At 54.4% G+C, this 19,484-nt stretch overlaps 1 protein-coding gene across 4 annotated transcripts; it reads right to left on the bottom strand.

Annotated features, from left to right (window-relative positions):
* Positions 1–21: 21 nt before the first annotated feature.
* Positions 22–19,183, bottom strand: ABCC10 (ATP binding cassette subfamily C member 10). 4 transcript variants are annotated; one of them, XM_033102668.1, is made up of 23 exons: positions 19,056–19,183; positions 18,551–18,722; positions 15,308–16,526; positions 13,713–13,940; positions 12,952–13,108; positions 12,558–12,667; positions 10,896–10,975; positions 10,117–10,288; positions 8,886–8,984; positions 8,262–8,451; positions 7,456–7,533; positions 7,108–7,302; positions 6,524–6,677; positions 6,148–6,337; positions 4,046–4,389; positions 3,602–3,771; positions 2,956–3,116; positions 2,376–2,629; positions 1,359–1,418; positions 1,273–1,313; positions 1,094–1,191; positions 778–890; positions 313–496 (listed from the first exon to the last, which is right to left on the bottom strand). In XM_033102668.1, exons 2-23 carry the CDS (start codon positions 18,709–18,711, stop codon positions 343–345), a joined length of 4,428 nt encoding a protein of 1,475 aa, XP_032958559.1. In that variant the 5' UTR covers positions 18,712–18,722; positions 19,056–19,183; the 3' UTR covers positions 313–342. The 4 variants fall into 4 exon arrangements, with proteins under 4 accessions (XP_032958557.1, XP_032958558.1, XP_032958559.1 ...); XM_033102666.1 differs by having other exon boundaries at positions 22–496; positions 1,273–1,418; XM_033102667.1 differs by having other exon boundaries at positions 22–496; positions 1,273–1,418; positions 18,989–19,104.
* Positions 19,184–19,484: the final 301 nt, after the last annotated feature.

The raw sequence follows: 19,484 nt of genomic DNA, 5'->3' as shown, positions 1-19,484 counted from the left end.
TCTTGCCACCCCTCAGCAGCCTCACACCAGAAATATTATTTTTTTAATACACAGAATGTAAGATGGGAATTTTATCCAATAAAACTGTGGAAGTGTAAGTGGGCTCCTTTGCCAGAAAAACCAGCCTGGAGTCACAGAGGTAAGAGGGCCAGAGCAGAGGCCTGGTTCTGCAGAAAACCATGGGCGTCTGCCTTAAGAGTGGTTCCCAAAGAGGAACGCAGGGCACCTTTTCCCCCCTGGGAAAGTGCCAGCTGAGGTAGAGCCATGGAAGAGAATGTAAACAAGCAGCCAGCTCCAAGCCGCCCAGCAGGGGTAAAACAGAGGGGAGACCCTGGAGGGCCCTCAGGGGGAAGACTGGGCTCTTTGCTGGCTGCTCTGCAGCAGCTGCTGGAACAGCGAGTGGGGCTGGTTGCACAGGACGGCAGGGGAGTCCAGCTCCGCGACCCTCCCTGCTTGTAGCACCAGCACCCGATCTGAGTTCAAGATGGTGTTGAGCCTGTGTGGGAGCAGGGGGTCAGTGGCGGCATGGGGGACAATGCCCTAAAGCAGAAAGCTGACCCGCATCCCCTCCTGTCCTCCCCTGGACAGCACAGGTCTACCGACAGGCTTTCCCCCTGGCTCAGTGCTATGGGACGGGGGCTACGGGTCCCTCAGACAATGTGCTATGAGAATGAGGAGTTGGGGTTTGTGGGGGGTTGGAATCTCTAGGGCCCCTGCCCCCTGGGGACCCTGATACCGTAGGCCCTGATTAGAGTCTCATGCTGGATGCTTGCACACCTGTGGGCAATGGTCAGCACTGTTTTGTTGGCAAAGCGTTTGCAGATGGTCTGCTGGAGCAGTTGGTCTGTCTTCTGGTCCACGCTTGCTGTGGCCTCGTCGATACACAGGATCTGTAACATGTGGAGGTGGTGACTCCTGCCCAAGCACCAGCGCCCACCTCCTAGCCGGCCCAGCCCGACTTACAGCTCCTCACCTCCAGCTCTAAAAGGGAAACTAACTTGGTCCCCAAGACCTTTCCCCAACTCACTTCTTCACCCCTAACATGTCCCTGCCTCTTCCCGGCCCTCTCAAATATCTCTTCCTCTCACCTTACCTTGGCATCTGTGAGAAGAGCCCTGGCCAGACACAGCAGCTGCCTCTGCCCCAGCGATAAGCTCCGGCCCCCCTCGCCCAGCTCACCATCCAGACCACCTGCAAGGCACAGCATCTTCATCCCCAGGCCTCTCCCTGCTCCCTCCTCTTCCGCCCTGCAGGGTAGGACCTGGCACTCACCCATGGATATGATCACCTCGCTCAGGTGGCACTGCCCCAGGGCCTGCCACAGGGCCCTGTCCTCATACAGGCCCTGGGGATCCAGGTTTTCCCGAATAGTCCCACTGAACAAAAAGGGCTCCTGGGGGATGATAGCCAGCTGGGATCTGGGGGGCAAGAAGGGAACAGGACACAGGGTCTAGGCTGGAGATGTGGCCACTTCTGCTCCCAGCACAGAGGTTAGCTATAGGTATAGCACCTCCAGGAAAACTTGGCAAGAAGACCCGAACATAACCCTCACTCTGCTCCTCAGTTGGTCAGCCATGTTCTTAGAACTATGCCGGTGCTATGAGGAAACCAGACACCGAAGTCCTAGACTCTGTCCTTAAGGAGCTTACATCTCACTGAGGAACAAAACACAGAGAACAAGAGTGGGCTAACTACGTGGCACCGACGCCAGCAGTCCCTGAGACAGCAGTGGTGGCAAGGAGTGAACAGAGTCTGAATGTGTAGGGGACACTTCAAGGGTAGACGGTCTGGAATGGGTCCTGTGGAGCCTGGTGGCAGACTAGAATATGAGGCCACCACAGGTGACACGAGAAGGTAGAAAGGCCAGGGCCAGGGCCTGGAATCCGTAATGGGTTTTAGAACAGAACTTCCCTGCCTTTTCCAAGTCATGATACTAAGCTAACCTTGGGGTGGTACGGGGAGATGTTTAGCCCAAGATGTGGCCACTTGTGGCCAAGGGCAACTGGCCCAAGTCTCAAGCTGTCCTGAGCACCACCTGCCAAGCCTGAGGGCTAAGAGGATACGTATCTTGGGCAAAGCACCAGGGAGGTTGTGATTCAAACCGCACTGACCGGTGCTCTAGAGTGCGGAGCGTATGCTGGGAAATTCAAGCAAGATGAAGTTGGAAAGGTGGGCCTGGGTCAGACTGAAGACCCTGAGACCCCAGCTATGACCCTGGACCTGAGCACAGGGAGCTCACTATCCTCGCCGACCTGTCCTGTTCTCCGTCTCACCCCTACTCGGCCCTGGCTGCCCTGAGGTGATGGAAGACTTTCCTGGCTGGGCCTTCCTGTAATTGCCAGCAGTCTGGTTCTCCTCTTCTCCCTGCCCCAGACCTGAGTTCAGCCAGCTCCAGTTGGCTGGTGTCCACTCCGTCCAGCAACACTCGCCCGGAAGTGGGCTCCAGCAGCCGGAAGAGCACCAACAACAGGGAAGACTTGCCGGAGCCCGTGCGGCCCACGATGCCCAACTTCTCTCCAGGATGCACGCGGAAGGTCACCCCATCCAGGGCGTTTGGCATCCCCGGCCGGTACACCAACACCACATCCTGGAACTCCACGCTTCCCTGGGTCAGCCAGCCAGCGCCTAGCTGGTGGGGTTCATGGGTGGGAGACACAAAGAGATGGGGAGACATGGGGAGGGAAAGGGGGTGTTGGAGAGTGGAAGGAGGGGAAAATAACAAATGGATGGCATGACAAGAAAGGTGAGGGACATGAGGGCAAGTGAAGGAGAGATGGCGAGAATGCACACAAAGATGAGGGTCACGGTGAAGAAAGGGGACATCACGTGGGGACATTAGAGGAGCTGAGAACAATGGCGAGGAGTGAAAGGAAAGGAACTCGGGAAGAGACTGGGGCCGTCGGAAGGTCCTTCGGGGTTCCAGCGCCCGGGCCTGGGGCCGGGGTGCAGGCCTACCTGTGACAGCTGGCCCTGGGGCTCCTGGGGAAGGTCACAGGAATACTCTTCCAGCCGCTCGACGCTCACCAGCATGGCTTCCGTCTGCGTGAAGCTGCTCACCAGGCCCGAGAGCAGGCCCGTCAGGGACAGGGCGTAAGACAGTGACAGGCCTACCAGTCCTGGAGGGAGAGGAGCACCAGACACTACGGGAGGTGTGGACATTGGATGCGTGTGGGGAGGGTTGAGGCAGACGGGAGAAGCCCACGCTGTGGACTGTGGGCATTTAAAGGAGGCCAGCAGAGAAGCAGGATGCCAGCAGCAGGCCAGGACCACCAGAGGCTAGACGCAAGGCAGTGGAGGGGGCCTGGGGAGCCTATGAAGGACAGGTGGGCCTGGCAGAGTGCTGGGGGTGGGGGTGGAGCGGGAAGGAGCGGAGGCCAGAAGACTTGCTCTAGTCCAAGATCCACCATCATCTGGGCGAATCACTCTTTCAGACTCAGTTTCCTCAACTCTAAAACAGGGGGGCAGGAGAATTACAACACATCCTCATAGGGAAGCCTGGGTGGGAGGTGAAAGTGTTGGGGAGACAGTACAGGGAGAGGTCTTGGGCAGGGGTGGGAATCACATGCTTATGCGGCGAGAGGGAAGGGCCCCAGGGTGATACCTGGGTCCGCGAGGCCGTGCTGGTGCTGCACCAGGGCGATGCCTGCGATGGCACTGACCACTGCGGCCCCCATGAGCTGCAGCCGAATATCCAGCCACTGCATGGTGGCACTGGAAGCGAACTGGCACCTCTGGTTTAGCTCCAGGAGTCTCTGGTTCTCCTCCTCAAACCTGGGGGAGGCCAGAAGGGACGTGAGACCCCCTCCTGGTGCACTGACCAGCTCAGTCTCCTTCTTGGAGCTGATCCACATACCCACAAGCTTCACCTCCGGGTACGGAGAGGCCAACGTGCTCTTTCAGAGAGGATCTGCTCTGCCTCAGTATCCCTTTTTTCTGTTTCTCCCTTCTTTCCCCCAGGGGCCCTTCTTCTCAAAGGTCTACCTGCTCCCCTCCCCCCAGCATCTCATCCTCCTGGCTCTGGTTGGGAGAGGCAGACTCCACACACCTGTCCGTGGCCCCCGCGGCCCGGAGCACGGGGAGGCCGGCCAAGGTGTCGGCCAGGTGGGTGTAGAGTGGAGACAAGGTGAGGCTGCCCAGGCGCCGCAGCTCCCTGGAGGAGGCCCTGTAGCGGCGCTGCACGCGGTAGTAGATGACACTCAGAGGCGGTAGCAGCAGCAGCAGCCAGGGCAGGCCGGAGCCCAGCACGGCCAGGAGGCCCAGCAGGCCTGCCGTGTTGGCCAGCAGGATGTTGAGGATGAAGGGCAGGCTGTCGTCCGCACAGGCCACGTCAGAGGAGAAGCGGTTTAGGACCCGGCCCGAGGGTGTGGAGTCGAAGAAAGTCACTGGTGCCTGTGAGAAGGGGAATGGTTGGGCAAAGGAAGGGCCTGTCAGAACAGGGCTTGGGGACAGTCCTGGGCGGGGAGGTGGGGTGGGGAGAAAGGCCCAAGGTAGAGAATGGGAAGGGAGGAACGTGTCCCCAGAGTTTGGGGGCAGAGAGGAGGGGCAAGTGGGGTCTGGAGGAAGATGGCCCAGGGCGAGAAGGATAGAGTCTCTTTGTTCTTCTAGCCAGTGGTGACCCTGAGAGGCCATGCTGGCCATTCCTTTACCTCTGTGCTACACCGGTCTACTCCCCTTTCAAGGGCAGGGAGCTAATCTGTCTCTGGAAGATGAGGACATCAGGCGGGTGGGTGAGATTTAGTTAGATGTCAGGAGGATCATGCTGATGGCCCTGGGCTAGACAGAGCGGTGAGGGCAGCAGACAAAGTCAGTCTCCTCGCGTGTGGGGTGAAGCGCTCAGGCTTTGGAGTCCTACCGCTACTGGGATCCCAGCTCTGTCACTTAGTAGGGGTGTGAAACCCCAGGCAAGAGGCTCAATCTCTTAAAGACCCCTGTTACTCACTTCAAAAACAGGGATTAAAAAGAAAAGAGAGAGATAATAATGGAGCAGTACCTCTCGGGGCTATTAGTAGGATTAAAGGCCATATATAGCGGCACAGCCGGCCTGGAGTGGGGTAAGTGCTCAGTGACTGTAGCTCTCTGGCTACTATTGGGAGGCAGTCTCAAAAACAGCCCCCTTGCCACTTCTCTGCCTTCCCTGTCCCCCTACTTTCTGTCTTTACTTGGGGAAAGTCCTATCCTAAGGCAGGAGACGGAAAAGGACTTTCTGAAGTACCACCTAAGGCCAGTTTATGTGAAATTAATTCCTTCACCGCCTGAAGACGTCCCCTCTTTGACTCCTGGAGGACAGTGGGCAGCTGTTCCCTGGGAGGCGATGCAAAGACCCACATAGCACTAGGCTCACAGCCTGGCTCGCGGTGGAACCAGCCTTGCCCAGGCCATGTGCACTCTCAGAGCCTGAGTTTTCTCATCTGCAAAATGCGAATAACAGTACCTATCTCACTGGGTTATTATGAGGCCCAAATAAGATAACGGACAAGCCAGGGCTTTTTAACAATAACAACATTAATAATAACTGTTAATTGAGCACTTAATATGAGCCAGGCACTACCCTAAGTACTTTTCATATACTAATGAATTTAATAATCCTCATAATAAGGCTATGGGGTACGCAACAGACTAGAACGGATGTACACATAGCAACAAGGATGGAACTTACAAACAGCCCTAAATAAAAAATACATTGTAAGAAACGGAAAGCCATTTATAAAAAGACGTGTACACAAAACATAGGCATTTCGCAAAAAGACAAAAAGATACATCTTAAACACACTTAGAATGGTTGCTCATCAAGGAAAGGAGGGGCAATGGAGACTGGGTATGCAGATAAAAGCGGATGGATAAATAAGTAAAAAATAAAGGGCCTTGCATGAACTAAGGGGTGGTGAACTCAGCCCTCTGCACTTGAAGTGACTCTGAGGAAGATTCTCTTCTCCCCATGTTCCAGATGAGAAAGCTATAGGTTTGAGTAACTGGGTTCAAACCCAGGCAGCCTCTTGCTCTTGGCCTTTCCAGGTCTCAAGTTGTCAAGTTCTGCCCTTATCTGTGAGGGGCTATTTTCTCCTAAGGACTAGGAGGTAGGATGCCCCCCCAAAGGAGCCCAGGTATTGGGAGGGCCCCCCATTCCACTCCCACCTCCCATCCCCTCACCATAAGGACTCGACACAGCAGGCGGCGATGCAGGGTGGAGGCTGCTCGGAGAGTGCCTGCTGCAAAAAGCACTGCCCGGAGAAGCGTGCAGAGGGAGTTGACACCAGCAATGGTCGCGTACACGGTGAGGTAGAAACGGATGTCTGAGGAGCCATTGGGGGCAGCTTTGGGCAGTGAGAACACGGAGGTGCTGGGTGGTGGGGAGGGGGCTGTAGGTAACCAAAAGTAGGGCCACTCGGGGGTCCTCCCCTCCCCCACACCACCTCTCCCCAGCCTCCAGCGACAGCTTCTGGAACACCATCACCAACTCTCACTCCCTGCCTGGTAACCGCTCGCTGGGAGAGCACCAGGCCTGCTCCCAGCCCCAGCCACTCACTAGAGGCTTCCAGGGGAGAAGAGGAGCAGCTGGGCAGAAAGGAGCCCTGTGGAATCTGGGGTGATGGGGGCTGGTGCCTCCTGGGAGCTATTCTTGGCTTCTTTCAGCTGAGAGATCCAGTGCGAGAGCCACCAGTCAGCAGCATTCCTCGTGGCTGGGTGGGGATGGGAAGGAGAGAGAGAGAGAGAGAGACTCACCTCCTTTCTATTCCTCTGCCCTTCACTCTAGTTTGTACCCTTCAACACCCTGCTGCACCCTGGGGGGGGGCTGCCCCCCTGCCCCTTGCCACTATCCAATGTCCTGTCTGGTGTGCTCTTCTTTCCTGGGCCCATCACCCTTCAGCTCTGGGGAGAGCTTGATCTTGGATTTGCAGAATGGGGCAGAATATGGCTATAGAGCACATCTATATATAGAATGCATCTCTGGCACTCTCTCAGAATTGGGGGCAGGCCTCTTGTCCCAACTGTCGCCTTTGCCTGGTGAGTCTCTGGGCTTTGTCAGGGTGAGGAGCAGGTGATGGATATGACTGGGCCCTAGAAGACCAGGCTGTGGGTGGGGTAAGGGGCGCCAGGCTTTCCTCCTACCTTGCATGAGGATCAGAGAGAAGAGGATGGCCAGGCCCAGGCCCCAGCCCACGGCCCTCCAGTAGGCGCGGTACACGTGGAAGGCCACAGCGCCCTCCTTCTTGCTTTCTTCCTGCAGCAGGCGGCCAGATGGGCTCTCCTCCACCTCCAACCCCTCCTTTGTTTTCTCTGGGTTCTGTGCTGACTGGTCTGTGGCTGGAAGGATCAGGGAGGATCAGGGGGAATTGAACTTGCAGCATGACAGCTGAAAACCTCAGTGTGTCAGACAGGCAGACAAGCTCTGAGACAGCCTATCTCTACAGTGTGGGGGTGAGGGGCAAGCTTCTTCCTCCCACCCCTGGGCCATACCTGCATCAGACTCTTGTCCGTCCTTAGCCCAGACTTTGGGGACAGCTTGTACCAACGGCAGGATCTCAGAGGGAGGCCCTGGAAGGTAGCAGGGGAGATCAGGAGGGGCTGTTCTGAGAATACACTAGGCTTTTCTAACTCTGTGTGCCAATCCATATCCATTCTCTTTGGACCTCCTCCCTGACCCGTCCTAGCAGGACCCTGCCCCGGACCCCCAGGCTGAGCTGGATCATCAAGTCCATCCCTCTGTGTCTGGAGTCCAATCAGCTCAGACAGAAAATGTTCCCCCCTAGAAGGAGAGTCACAGCCATGCCAGAAGCACTGCCGAGCTTTTTCCTCACGCCATACAAAATTCCTAACACTCTGGTGGCGCCTCCTGGCCTCCTGTGTCTCTCCCAGTGAACTCACAGATGCTCATGTCCCTCTGGGTAATACTCCTTCAGTTGTTTTTTTGTTTTGTTTTGTTTTTAATGAAAAGACTATTCTAAAACTGACTGCTTTCTCTTCTCCAAACACATCTGACTGTTCTCAGAGACCCTGGGCCTCGGAGCTCCCGAAGCCCAAGTCCCACATCCAGTGGCTTTTCACCAGTGTGCTCCTTTCCCTCCTGCTTTTCATTTCCTCACACCAATTTTGCGAAGGCGGGACAGGGGCTCCCCTTAGACCAAAGGATGCCGGGATCCAGGCCACACACGGAGGGGGTGGCAGAGTCTGCCCTTGACAATCCATCTTCCCTCTTCCCGTCACACACAGGTGGATGGCTCCCTCACTCAGCTGACGGGCTCCCGCCCTGGCGGCCCCGTTACCAGCCTGGATGAGGCGCCCGGCTCCCATCAGCAGCACCACATCAGCCCTCTCCAGGTACTCGATGCGGTGGGTACAGAGCAGCCGCGTGGTGTGGCTCAGTGCTCCCAGGATGCACCTGTGCAGCAGGTGGTTGGCCACATCAGCATCCACAGCAGCCAGAGGGTCATCAAGGAGATAGAGTTCCTTTTCCTAGAGAGAGGTGGGGGGCACCATGGGCACCAAGTCCCAGGTCCTCTGGAGAAAACCCAGACCTCTCTCGAGATGTGATCTCGAGGCAGTCAGAGAAGACGGTTCAGGGCAACACTGGGTGCTACCCCTACAGCAGTAGAGAAGGAGGTGAGACCTGAGGATGGACTTCCCTCCAGTCAAACAAGACCAGTGTCCCAGAGCCAGTGCTCAGCCTCGCTGGGTCCCAGTGCTTCAAGCCACATACCGCTTTTTAAAGGGCCTCTAGTTCTACCTTGAATCTACAAAAGAGGAATGGGATGGCCAAGGGACTGACACCTCAGGAGCATGAAGGGGGTGAGGGAAGAAATCAGATGCTGATGAAAATATCCCCAATATCCCCATCCTATTCCTCTCAGCCAAGCTCCCAACGATCCGACTGCCCCCCCTTAACTTACCTGGTAGACCGCACGAGCAAGGGCAATCCGGGCCCGCTGTCCCCCGCTGAGGGTCACACCCTTCTCCCCGACCTCTGTCTGGTCTCCAGCAGGAAGGATCTGATGGGACAGGTCACCCAATGTTGGTCAGGGAGCTTCCCAGTACTTTCTACGCCATTCCCTATCTCCATTCAAGCCAAGGAGCTTGAAAAAACTGGACTTGAATTTGGCGTGAGAAGCCAGAGGCAATAATTCATAATTCCAATACCAACTGGCATTTATTAACCACTTACTATGTGCTTGGCACTTTAGAGGCATCATTGCATCTGATCCCCATGACAACCTTATGAAGAAGGTATTATTTCCTTTTCACAGATGAGACCAAAGCTCAGACAGAATCACTACCTTGCCCACAGTTGTTTGACAGCTAGTAAGGGGCGGGACACAAACACAGATTCTTCACCACTCCATCACACTCATGACCCTGCCTTTTTAACTGGAAAGGAGGCGGAGGAGGAAATTCGATGTGCAAACTTCCCTAGGTTTTTCAAGAAGGAATTTACCCTGACCTTCCTATGGTCTCAGGAGTACTCTCCTTAGCTGAGGGGGCCCCATACCAGAAGAAGCACCTGCGGCCCACCAGATGGTGAGTCCCCTAAGGGAAAAGCTTTGCTATTCATCTCTTTTCTTAGTGCCTAGAACAGTTCCCGGTACCCAGTAGATATTTGGGAAATGCTTGATGTGTAGAAACAAATGATAAATGGACATAGATGCCAATGGTCAAAGTCAAAGGTCCTTTCCAGGGAAGTACCACATTTACCTGGACAGGGTAGTGGTGAAAGCAGTCCTGCAGGGGGCGTGGGTGTTGGGTGTGGAAGTCATGGGAGAAATCTGTAACCCCCACCCCACCCCTACCCCGCCCCAAATTTACTCTGGATGTGAGGGATCTAATGGGTTTGCCAGGCTTTCTAGAGTAACCTTGACTCTCCCAAATTTTCCCAGTGAGAGGCAGGGGAGGGCCTCACAGGGAACCCTTCCTAGCCTCAGGGTTCCCCCAGCTGCTGTGTGAAACACCCAGTCCCCACCTCCCCTCTGGGTCCTACTCTGAACAGGGAACGAAGCAGCTGGACACTCTGGGAGGACCAAAGCCTGACTGCTAGTCCTAGGTAAATAATGCCAGAGTAGAAGCAAGCCCTTCTCAGAGCAACCATTGGCAGATGGCAGCCAAGAAGTTTCGGGGCCAGGTACTCACGCTGAGGTCGTCATTGAGGGCGCAGGCCTCTAGCACTTCCTTGTACAGCTGGGCATTGAATGTCTTCCCAAAGAGAATGTTGTCTCGGATGGTGGCAAACTGGATCCAGGGTTCCTGGGTGGCTAGGCCAAAGCCTTTGGACAACTCCCACACAGCCACCCGTCCATGCAGCCTGCGGACAGCCAGGACAGCAGCATGGGCGGGGATGGGGGGCTGGCTCCAGACTGAGTCCCTCCATGCCCAGCCCCTGTCTCCCAGAAGCCTTTCCAGATGGCTGTCTTCTTCATAGGGTCCCCCTTCATGTCACATGGCTCTCTGGATGGGCAGCCACTGAGGGGAAGTCCTAAATGAGGCTGTAGGCTCATTCTGGACTGGGAAGGGAAGAAATTGCTCTTTGGCTGCAGCTAAGAAGCTGCCATATCTAGATGTGCTCAGAAGCTCAGAAGAGAATGTGGCTACCACCCTGTCTGTACTCATCCATTCTCACTGTAAAATAAGAAGGGCCTCCTTCATACCCCAGCTCCTCTCTGGATCCCTTCCCTGCACAACCACATTTTCCCAAAGAGTAGCTGACGCTGGATGTTTCCATTTATTTCTTCACTCACTATTATAGCACTAATAACACTCTGCTGTGAAGATGATGATAATTCACTTCCTTGACTGTCTCCCCCTTCTTCATCTTGGCATCTCTGGCCCCTAAAAAAGGTGTCCACCACACAGCAGGGGCTAGGTGTTTGCAAAGGGCAGAGCCAAAGATGGGGGCGCTGGAGGTTGCTTACCTGTGGAGCTCCCCAGCAATGGCGGCCAGCAGCGAGCTCTTCCCACAGCCCACCTTCCCCACAATGCCCACCAGGATACCCTGCAAAAAAGCCACACAAGTAAGTGTCAGGTCTCCTGAGGCTCTGGGCTGCCAATCATCCCACGAAGGCTTCTTTCTAGGCCCCAGTTAGTCTGTAGGGAAATAATTTGCCATTGCCTAGGCTGAGCTGTGCTGGACCTAGAAAAGTAGGGTGTTTTATTCTCTACCCAGAGGAGCTATCGGTTTCGCTGTCAATGTGAAGAGCCTCTGGAGAGCAGCAGCATGCCAGAGAAGGGGAGGAAAACTGCCAAGAACTTCCAAGGAAAGCTCTGCGGCAGGCTTCCCAGAACGGGGAGAGGAGATAAGGGCTCCAGGCTTTGGAGCCTGAACACTGGGCTCCAAAGTCCGCCAGAGGCTAGACTTCTGACATCTCAAGGCAAAAAGCAATGCTCTCAGAAGTGCCCATTACTGTTTCAAAATTTCTGTATTCCATTCCCTTCTCAGTTGTAACACACGTTCGTGGAGCTATTTCCCTGTACAAAAAGGAGGGGGGAAAATTCCTTGTCTAGAAATGGCAGGGCTCCCAGAAGCTCTGTCTGTGATGCCCCCACCCTGCCAGCCAGTATTGACCCATCTACAAGTGGGCACCAGCAAATCTGAGACCCTTCCCTGGCTTCCTCTTTCTGGCTGCAAGCTGTAAGTGGGAGGGCTCTCTGCAGTCACCTCTTCTGCTCATGGAGATTGGGTTCACAGAGAAAAGCAAGGCAAATACTGAGAAAGGACGGGGGAGAGCCCGGCAAGTTGAGGCCTGGTTCTGGGCTGCTGCTGAGATTGGGCTGTATGCTTGCCTTTGGATTCTGCAATTCATCTCTATATCCTTGTTATACATTCTTGTTTGCTTAAGCTAGCTCTAGTGAGTTTCTATGACTTATACCCCCAAAAAAGCCCCAACTGACACATTAGTAAAATTCCTTTGAAAAATTCCAGCCTTGTCTTGCCTGAACTAAGAGGAAAACAAAACATACAGCCCAAGCCAGAAATGTGAGCCAAATGTGGAGGCAGTTCAGGAACCACGGGAGAACACTGGGTTGAGCTGTGGGGCAAAGGGTTGGACAGGGGTCACAGGAGAGTGAAAACTCAGGACTGGGGTTGCTTTCCTGCCAGGAATGTTCTTTCAAGTGCTTCTTTGAGGATGTATGCTGTGGTGTGAGTCACAGGGTATGATTCCTTTCACCAGGCTAGATTATCCCATTTGCAAAATCCTTCTCAGAAGAAGCTGCTGAGCCTCCCCTGCCAGCCTGGGTGAAATGCTGGATAAGCTCTGGGGTCTGTTCTGAACTCAATAGCCTCTAGGGGACATAGAGGACCCAGGATGCAAACACACTTATTGGTCTAGACTGGTGGGTGTGAGCTGTCCCAAGACCAGGGAGAGATGTGACGACTCTGTAAAAACTACGTGGAGTTTTGAGACATTCAGAGATGAAGTGTCATCTCTTCCCCGATTACAGCCTCCAGTCCTTCCCTCAGTAACTAGAGCTACTGGGCCATCGAGCTAGATTGGCTCCATCCTTGTGTATCTGTCCCTGGGTCTCCATCTTTCTTATGAGTCTGGGGACTTTCCTAGCTTGTCTGACCAACGAACCTTCTTTACTTCGAGGTGACTGATGAAGGTCTCCTGGCTGGTTCCAACTGGGTCCCAAGAGAACAGGGCTTCGTGCAGCTCCAATACTGTAGATGGCTCTGCGGGGGGATCTGAACAGGGAAGAAGCCGCTCAATGTGGCGTTCTAACCCACCACCTACCTGCTTGGGGAGGGTACCCCAGGGGGAGGTCGTTGGCTTGTTTGTCCCACATCTACCTGCCCAGGGCTAATTCAGCCTCAGTCTTTGTCTGAGGATTCACCCCCAGGAAATTGCCACCTGTTTTACGTGGATTCTGCTGCCTCTGGCTCCTCTTGGGAGCAGCCATGTAACTACCCGGGGGGGCTACAGTTCCCTCCTCACCCTTGCCAGGTTCTGCCCTCTAGCTCCCCATTACCTTGGCTATAGTAGGCCTTGGGGTTGTGGTTGGGAAGGTCAAGGAAACGCTGGATCCGCTCTAAGGACACTTTGGCCTCTAGGAGGCCATTGATCACCCAAGGGAAGTTGTTGAGAGGAAGAATGAGCATGCGCACCAGTGCCAGGGCTGTGAACACCTACGTAGGGTAGAAAAGGGGTGTGAAGCACCTGAAGGCCTGCTGTATGGGTGGCCCCGTGGACAGGTCTGGAGAGGGAAGAACAGGGCAGCAGCAGAACTGAGGGGCTGGTTGGACAATCCTTAGATCAGAGGTGGCAAAGTTGGCCACTCCAAGAATCCTAGAAATTCCCGATGTCCCTCCAGGGATCCAGGTTATACCTTGGTAAGCAAACAGGCCTAGCTTATTCTCAGACATTCTCAGAATTTCTAAGTAGTAACATCATCTGGCCCTGGCCAGAACCAGCATCGTGGATTTTTTTCCTCCCAAGGCCATCAGAATGAGACTAAGGGGACCTAACACAGAGCTTGGGCCTGACCAGAAGTTGGAAAGAAAGGAAGAGAGGAAAAAAAGGAATTCCTTTAAAGACGGAAGGATCACGTATCCAAGGCCCCAGGAGAAGGTCCCTTTGGAGAATTTTCCCTTGGTTGGGAAAGGTGAAGGTAGTGAGGGATCCACCTCCCTCCTTCCCAGCCAACGTTGATCCCACCTCCTCACTCCACCTTTGTCTTCTTGCTGCCTCCCTCCCCTGCTTCCCCACAGCCACCCCCCACCCTGTCCTCACCTTGGTGGCAGTGAGCTGGTGCCCCATGAGGACATAGGTGATGAAGATGACAATGGAGATGACAACTGGTAGGGCGGCCCACAGGTACACACAGACGGCGTCCAGGTATTTGATGACCCAGAGTCGCCCCAGCTCTTGAGCCCGGCAGGCCTCTACTCGGGCCCCCAGAGCCTGTTCCCACCCGAAGAACTTGATGACCCGGATGCCACTCAGCAGCTCTGTCATGAGCTAAGGACGGGGACAAGAGAGCAGCGTGAAGTGAAGACACTGCTCATGTGTCTTCTCCTCTGCCCCATCTTCCCCAGGCTCCTGGCGGAGGATGCCAAGTACCCTGAACCCCAGATACTCTGTACTTCCCTTTAGCTGGTTTGCTTCCTCACCTCAGCTCTATTTGAAAATCCTGCCCTCGAACCCTTTCAAGCTCTTGGTTGCTTCCCCTCCTAGACTTTTACGTCTCCTGCATATGCTCCAGCTGGGGGCAGGTCAGAGCGGGGTCCCCCCCACTTTCCTAGGAGATGAAGTGGTGGAAAGTGCCAGAGGTTACCCCACGGGGGTAAAAGCACTCCTACCATTAGATGAGTGACTAAGGACCATTTCCCAAAGCCAGAAGACAAGGGCTTCGGGGGCCGGTCACCAGTCTGGCCCATGGGTGGGTGTGTCGGGACTATTCCCATAGGAACATACAGGGGTAGGCAGCCACACCACAGCCCGGCGTCAGACAGGCTGATTGGCCCCGGCGAGATGGGCACGGGCCAGAGAAACTCCCTGGATCCTAACATTTGTACATCCCCAGCCTGCAAGCCAGGGAGGCACTGGGAGCCTTCCCAGATGGCTCTGGAGACCCCAAGTATAGCTATCATGGGCAGGAGGGAGGCCTCATGCCGTCACCAGCTATCAGGGATACCCTTCACCCCATCTTACTGAGCTATTCCAGTAAGATGTTAACAAGTATGCTGTGTGGACCCCAAGCTTGCCATCTCCTCAGGAAAGGGACCCACAATCACTGTAGAACCCAGAACTGACTCAGCCAGATGCTCAACACCTAGGGCTGTCCCAGGCAGGAGTGACCTACTCTCTTTCCCATAGCATATCCCTAAGAGGTAGCTAGGGTTCCCTTAAGGCTCTCCACATGCAGCTATGGCATGATCTGTACCCTAGATGAGGAGGTGGGAGACTTAAGCTTCTGGCTCAATCACTAAACGCTCATTTGGTCCCAGACAGGTCACTTTCCACCTTCTAGGGTTGCTGCTTAGGATTCCGTGAACTAATATTATAATGTGGGCCACGTTTCTTTAGGGTTTACTTTGTGACTGGCCCTGTACCAAGCATTATCTCATACAATCCTCACAACGACTGTATAAGGCAAGCTGCTATCCTCATTTTACAGATGAGGAAATGGAGGTCCAAAGGTTAAGGGACTTGTCTGAGGCGATTAAACTGCTAAGTGGTAGAGTTGGGATGTGAACCCATATCTTTCTGCAGCCTGAGCTCTTAGCTTCTAGATCACATGTACTCCCTCAGGCACTGTGCATGGCAGGACCTGGGGACCAGGTGGGGGTCTCCGGATTGCTGAGGGATGTCAAGCAGCCCCTCACCTTAACCCGTGCATCCTTGTGCTGTAGCATCTCCTGGTTGCTGGCCATGATGCGGGTGGCAATCACTTTGTTGACAGGGACCAGCAGCAGTGCCAAGATCAGACCACCCACGAAGGCCACACCCACCTGGTGGTGCAGCAGGTAGAGGGTGATGGCCAGCTGCAGGGGCAGGCCCCAGGCCTCATGGAAGCTCCCAGCAAAGTTAAGCAACCGCTCAGAGTCGGTGCCGAGTAGGTTCAGGGCTTCCCCAGCAGGAGGGCGTCTGGGCCCCAGCTGTAAAGCCTTTCGGTATAGGATGTGCAACACGGCTCCCCGTGCCTGAAGTGTCACCTTCCGTACCTCATATCCGTACTGATTCTGCAGCACAGCACCCAGCACAGCCCCGCCAGCCAGCCCCAAGGCATAGAGCAGGCCATTGCTTAGTGGCTCCTGCCCCTCCTCCAGGAAGCCCACCAGCAGGGACAGCAGCAGGGGCCCTGAGAATCCCAGCATGGTCCCCGCCAGCTTCAGCAGTCCAAGTGCCAGATAGAACCTCCCAAAGGCCCCGTACAGGGCCCTCCACAGCTGGGCCCCCTCCTGCCAGTGTGCCTGGAAGACACGGGCCAGGTAGGTTGGGTGCAGCCTGTGGGGAAGGCGGCAAATGTCCTGGGGCTGCCGGAGCTCTCCACGGGCCCCACGGGCCAACAAGGGTGTCAGCCAGGCATAGGAAAAGCGTGACAGCCAACTCTCCCCATCTTCAGCTACCTCAGGTTCCTCTCCTTCCGACAGGAGGGGCTCCGGGGCCCAGGGTTCCCGAGGACCCCCAGGGACTGCCCAGCCTAGTCCATAGGCTGAGATTGCAGCCAGCTGCAGGATGAGAATGCACAGGCGGGAAAGGGGCCCTGGGAGAAGTGGGGGCAGAAGTGTGCCTCGCTGGAAGTGCCATAGCAGGGTCAGCACTAGGGCTGGGGCTGGCAGGAAGGCAGCCAGAGCCAAGGCCAAGGGCCCCCGGGAGCAGCCATAAGGGGAATAAGCCAATACCCACAGGGCCACGCTGTGGCTGATCCAGGCCACAGCTGCCACAGCCCCTGCCAGTACCTCTAGCCCTATGGGCCCTGGGCCTGCCCCTGGTGGCAAAGCAACGGGAAGGATGTCTAGCAATGGAAAGATGGAGAGCAGGAAGGCGGCTATGAGTCGGAGGCGCCAACCAGGACTGCATGGTAGGTTGTAAGCTGGACTCCTGGAGACAAGAGGGAAAAGAAAAAAGGAGGCACATCATGGCTGACTCGGGGCCCAGACATACTTCCAATAACTCACTTCCCTAGAGGGAATCAACTCCCCTTCCTGCCCTGTACACCTTATTTCTACCCCACTTTACCCTGGAACCTTCTCCCCCGGGAAGTCTTTCTGGATTAACCTAATCTATTTTCTAACCCACCTACTCCATTTCTGATGATTCTTTCACCATAAAAATTAACAGTTTTAAGTTAAGGTTGTACCCAACATGAAGGTTCTAATTAGAAAAAAAAAAACCCTACATTTTCATACTGATAACCCCTACAGGATGAGTCTTTATTTTCACAAAGTATCTACCTAACATAACCTTTACGTTGACCTGCAGCACTATTAGGTGAATAAAAATTTGACTTACGTGTACCCTCTGTACTCTATTACTATAGCCTAAGTTTTATGAAGCCTCAGAATATTCTACTCTCGGTCTCTCCAATGGTTGTAGAAAGGGGTGTGGATCATTCTGCGACTCCTTTAGCTGAAGAAAAACCTCTTTCCAGTTTTGTCTATATCTTCTTGACATGCAAAACATGTTTTTAATAAACAAAAAGGTGATATGTCTGCATTGAAAATCAAGTACGGGAAACTATGCCTGCAGCAGTAAATGTCAGAATGTCTTAAAAGTTCATGTAAAAAGAGGACTGAATCTGTTATTCCCTTTGAGGGCAGGGGCGGGTTACTGAAAAAGTTTAACTGTAGATTAAAATGCCTCAGGTTTCCTTGAAAAAGTCCAGCTGATCAGTTATCTGGAGGAGATGTATTGGAATAAAAGTTAACCTTTGATAATTCTATTTCCTAAGACATGGAGACTGAAGAAAGACCATTGGAACTCTTGGAGGCTGGTACACTGGCCCCAAGTTGGCCATCAACAGTCTCATGAACTTGGGCAAGTCTCTTTCTCTCTACGCATCTCATTTTCCTCATCATTAGAGTGACTAGTGAAGACTCCGAACCCAAAGCTCTCTGAGATCCTTTCCTGTCTGAGATTTTGGCTCTCTCTAACCCTTTTCCACAATGCACAAAAGTCTGATAAGTGAAGTGAGATAACCACAATTTCTATTGATTATCTGATGGTCTTTCTTGCCTTCTCATTAGACTGTGAGTTCCCAAAAGACTAGATACTCCTCTGAGCAGCTGTGGAGCAGCCCGTGCAAACTGACTAACCCTCTCTTTTCTGTTGTCTCATTCTGTATAAGATACAAAACAGGATTCCTCCCAGCCCAAGCGGATCCGAAGCTTCTCCTACCCAAGGGAGCAACTCATCAGTCCCCTAATTCATCTTGGATAAGGATACATTCCATCCTTTAGACTAGGGACTCCCAAGGCAGAGACTACAGTTCCCTTCTGCCTTGTAAGTAACCAGAGTGAGACTAATGGATCTAGCCATATAGGAACTAAGCACAAAACCAAGGCGAGTTTAGCACCTGCACCTTATAGCCTCAAACCCAGGTAGGATTAATGTTTTGATTTTGCTCTTTTCTTCTACCTACTGCGTCCTCTCCAGCTTTGTACAAATGCTTTCCTTAGCCTAGGAACACCGAGGTTTCACCACTTCGTAGGAAGTGGTGAGAAACGGGTCCTACAACTTCAATACAAGTTATCCTTTTTGGCTAAAATCACTGTTCACCCATTTTTGCCTCCTATTCATGACAGCTGTGTTTGGGCATCTGAAAATCTACAAAAGTGATTATTTCTACCATGCACCGGGCCTTTAACAATGTGCGAGGCACTGTGCGATAAGCTTAAACATATTATTTGATTTAAACCTCCCGACATGCTAGGAGGCTCAGAGAAAACAGGTAACCTGCCCCGAAACGGCGACACTGCTGCAAAGTGCTAATACCCAGATTTCATCCCACTTTTGCTCTATTCCAGCGACCTCACTATTCTAGTTACACTGCCGCGCAGATGTGGGTGTCAGGTGAGGTCTGCAGGCACGCATGGATAGATGTCTTACAAACCGTCTCTACCCACCTCGGGGTGCCCCAGTGGCAGGCACTGAGCACGGCGAGGAGCGCGTGGGGCAGGGCGCTGAGCACCAGCTGGGTGAAGCAGTGGCCCGTAGTGCCCTCCTCCCACACCGGGAGCGGCTGCAGTGCCCTGGTGCCGCACAGCTGGGCCAGGAGCCGCTCCATGGAGGCTTCACCTGCGGGGCAAAGCCGAGGATGGATGGAGGGAACGTTCCTCCCAGAGAGCGGGGAACGCGCGTCCCCAAGGGCGAGATCCACGCAGGGAGCCGGCGCCCGGGGGCGGAGGTAGTGGGAGAGCCGGGATACTGAGCAGGCAGCAAAGGTGGTGTCAGAACGCCCTGACAGCTGGCCCTGACAGCTGGCCTAGCCGGGCTTCCAGTCCTCCACCCGGACCTCCCCTTGCATCCGCCCCGAAGCAAGACCCCGCCCATTTTCGCGTTACCTCAAAGGGTAGAAAGGGAGGTGGTTGGGCTGCGTGGAGCTGAGGGACTAATGAACTGGTCACTTACGTGGCCTTTGCGTTCCGCCCTCCCTGGTGTCCCCGCCGCCAGAGATCCGGAACCTGTAACCCGAAGAACTGCTTTCCACCGGATCCCGAGATCCAGAGCACTGGTGGAGGCAAAAGGGAGTGTTGCCTGCCGGGTTGGGGTGTCTGCCACGTTCACCTGGCACCCCCTAGAGGCGGGATGACCTCTCAGGAGCGGCTCACCCTCCCATGCGCAGAGCTTTTGCGCGCATGCGCACCGCTCTCGGCTTCGGATGGCCTCAGAGAGGCATCCTTGCGTCTGTACATGCTTTTGCTGCCTTACTTGCCTGTGGGCTGAGCTGTAGTGCAACGACATTCATACACTCTCACGTAGAGTACTCGCTCCCATCTGTCTACTGTTTACTAGCAGGTACCTGCATTGCACTCTCTAATTCTTGAAGGTTACAGAGCT

This window comes from Rhinolophus ferrumequinum, chromosome 3 (assembly GCF_004115265.2).
Source record: "Rhinolophus ferrumequinum isolate MPI-CBG mRhiFer1 chromosome 3, mRhiFer1_v1.p, whole genome shotgun sequence".
Lineage (NCBI taxonomy): Eukaryota > Metazoa > Chordata > Mammalia > Chiroptera > Rhinolophidae > Rhinolophus > Rhinolophus ferrumequinum.
This window is presented reverse-complemented; position numbering and strand designations above follow the sequence as displayed.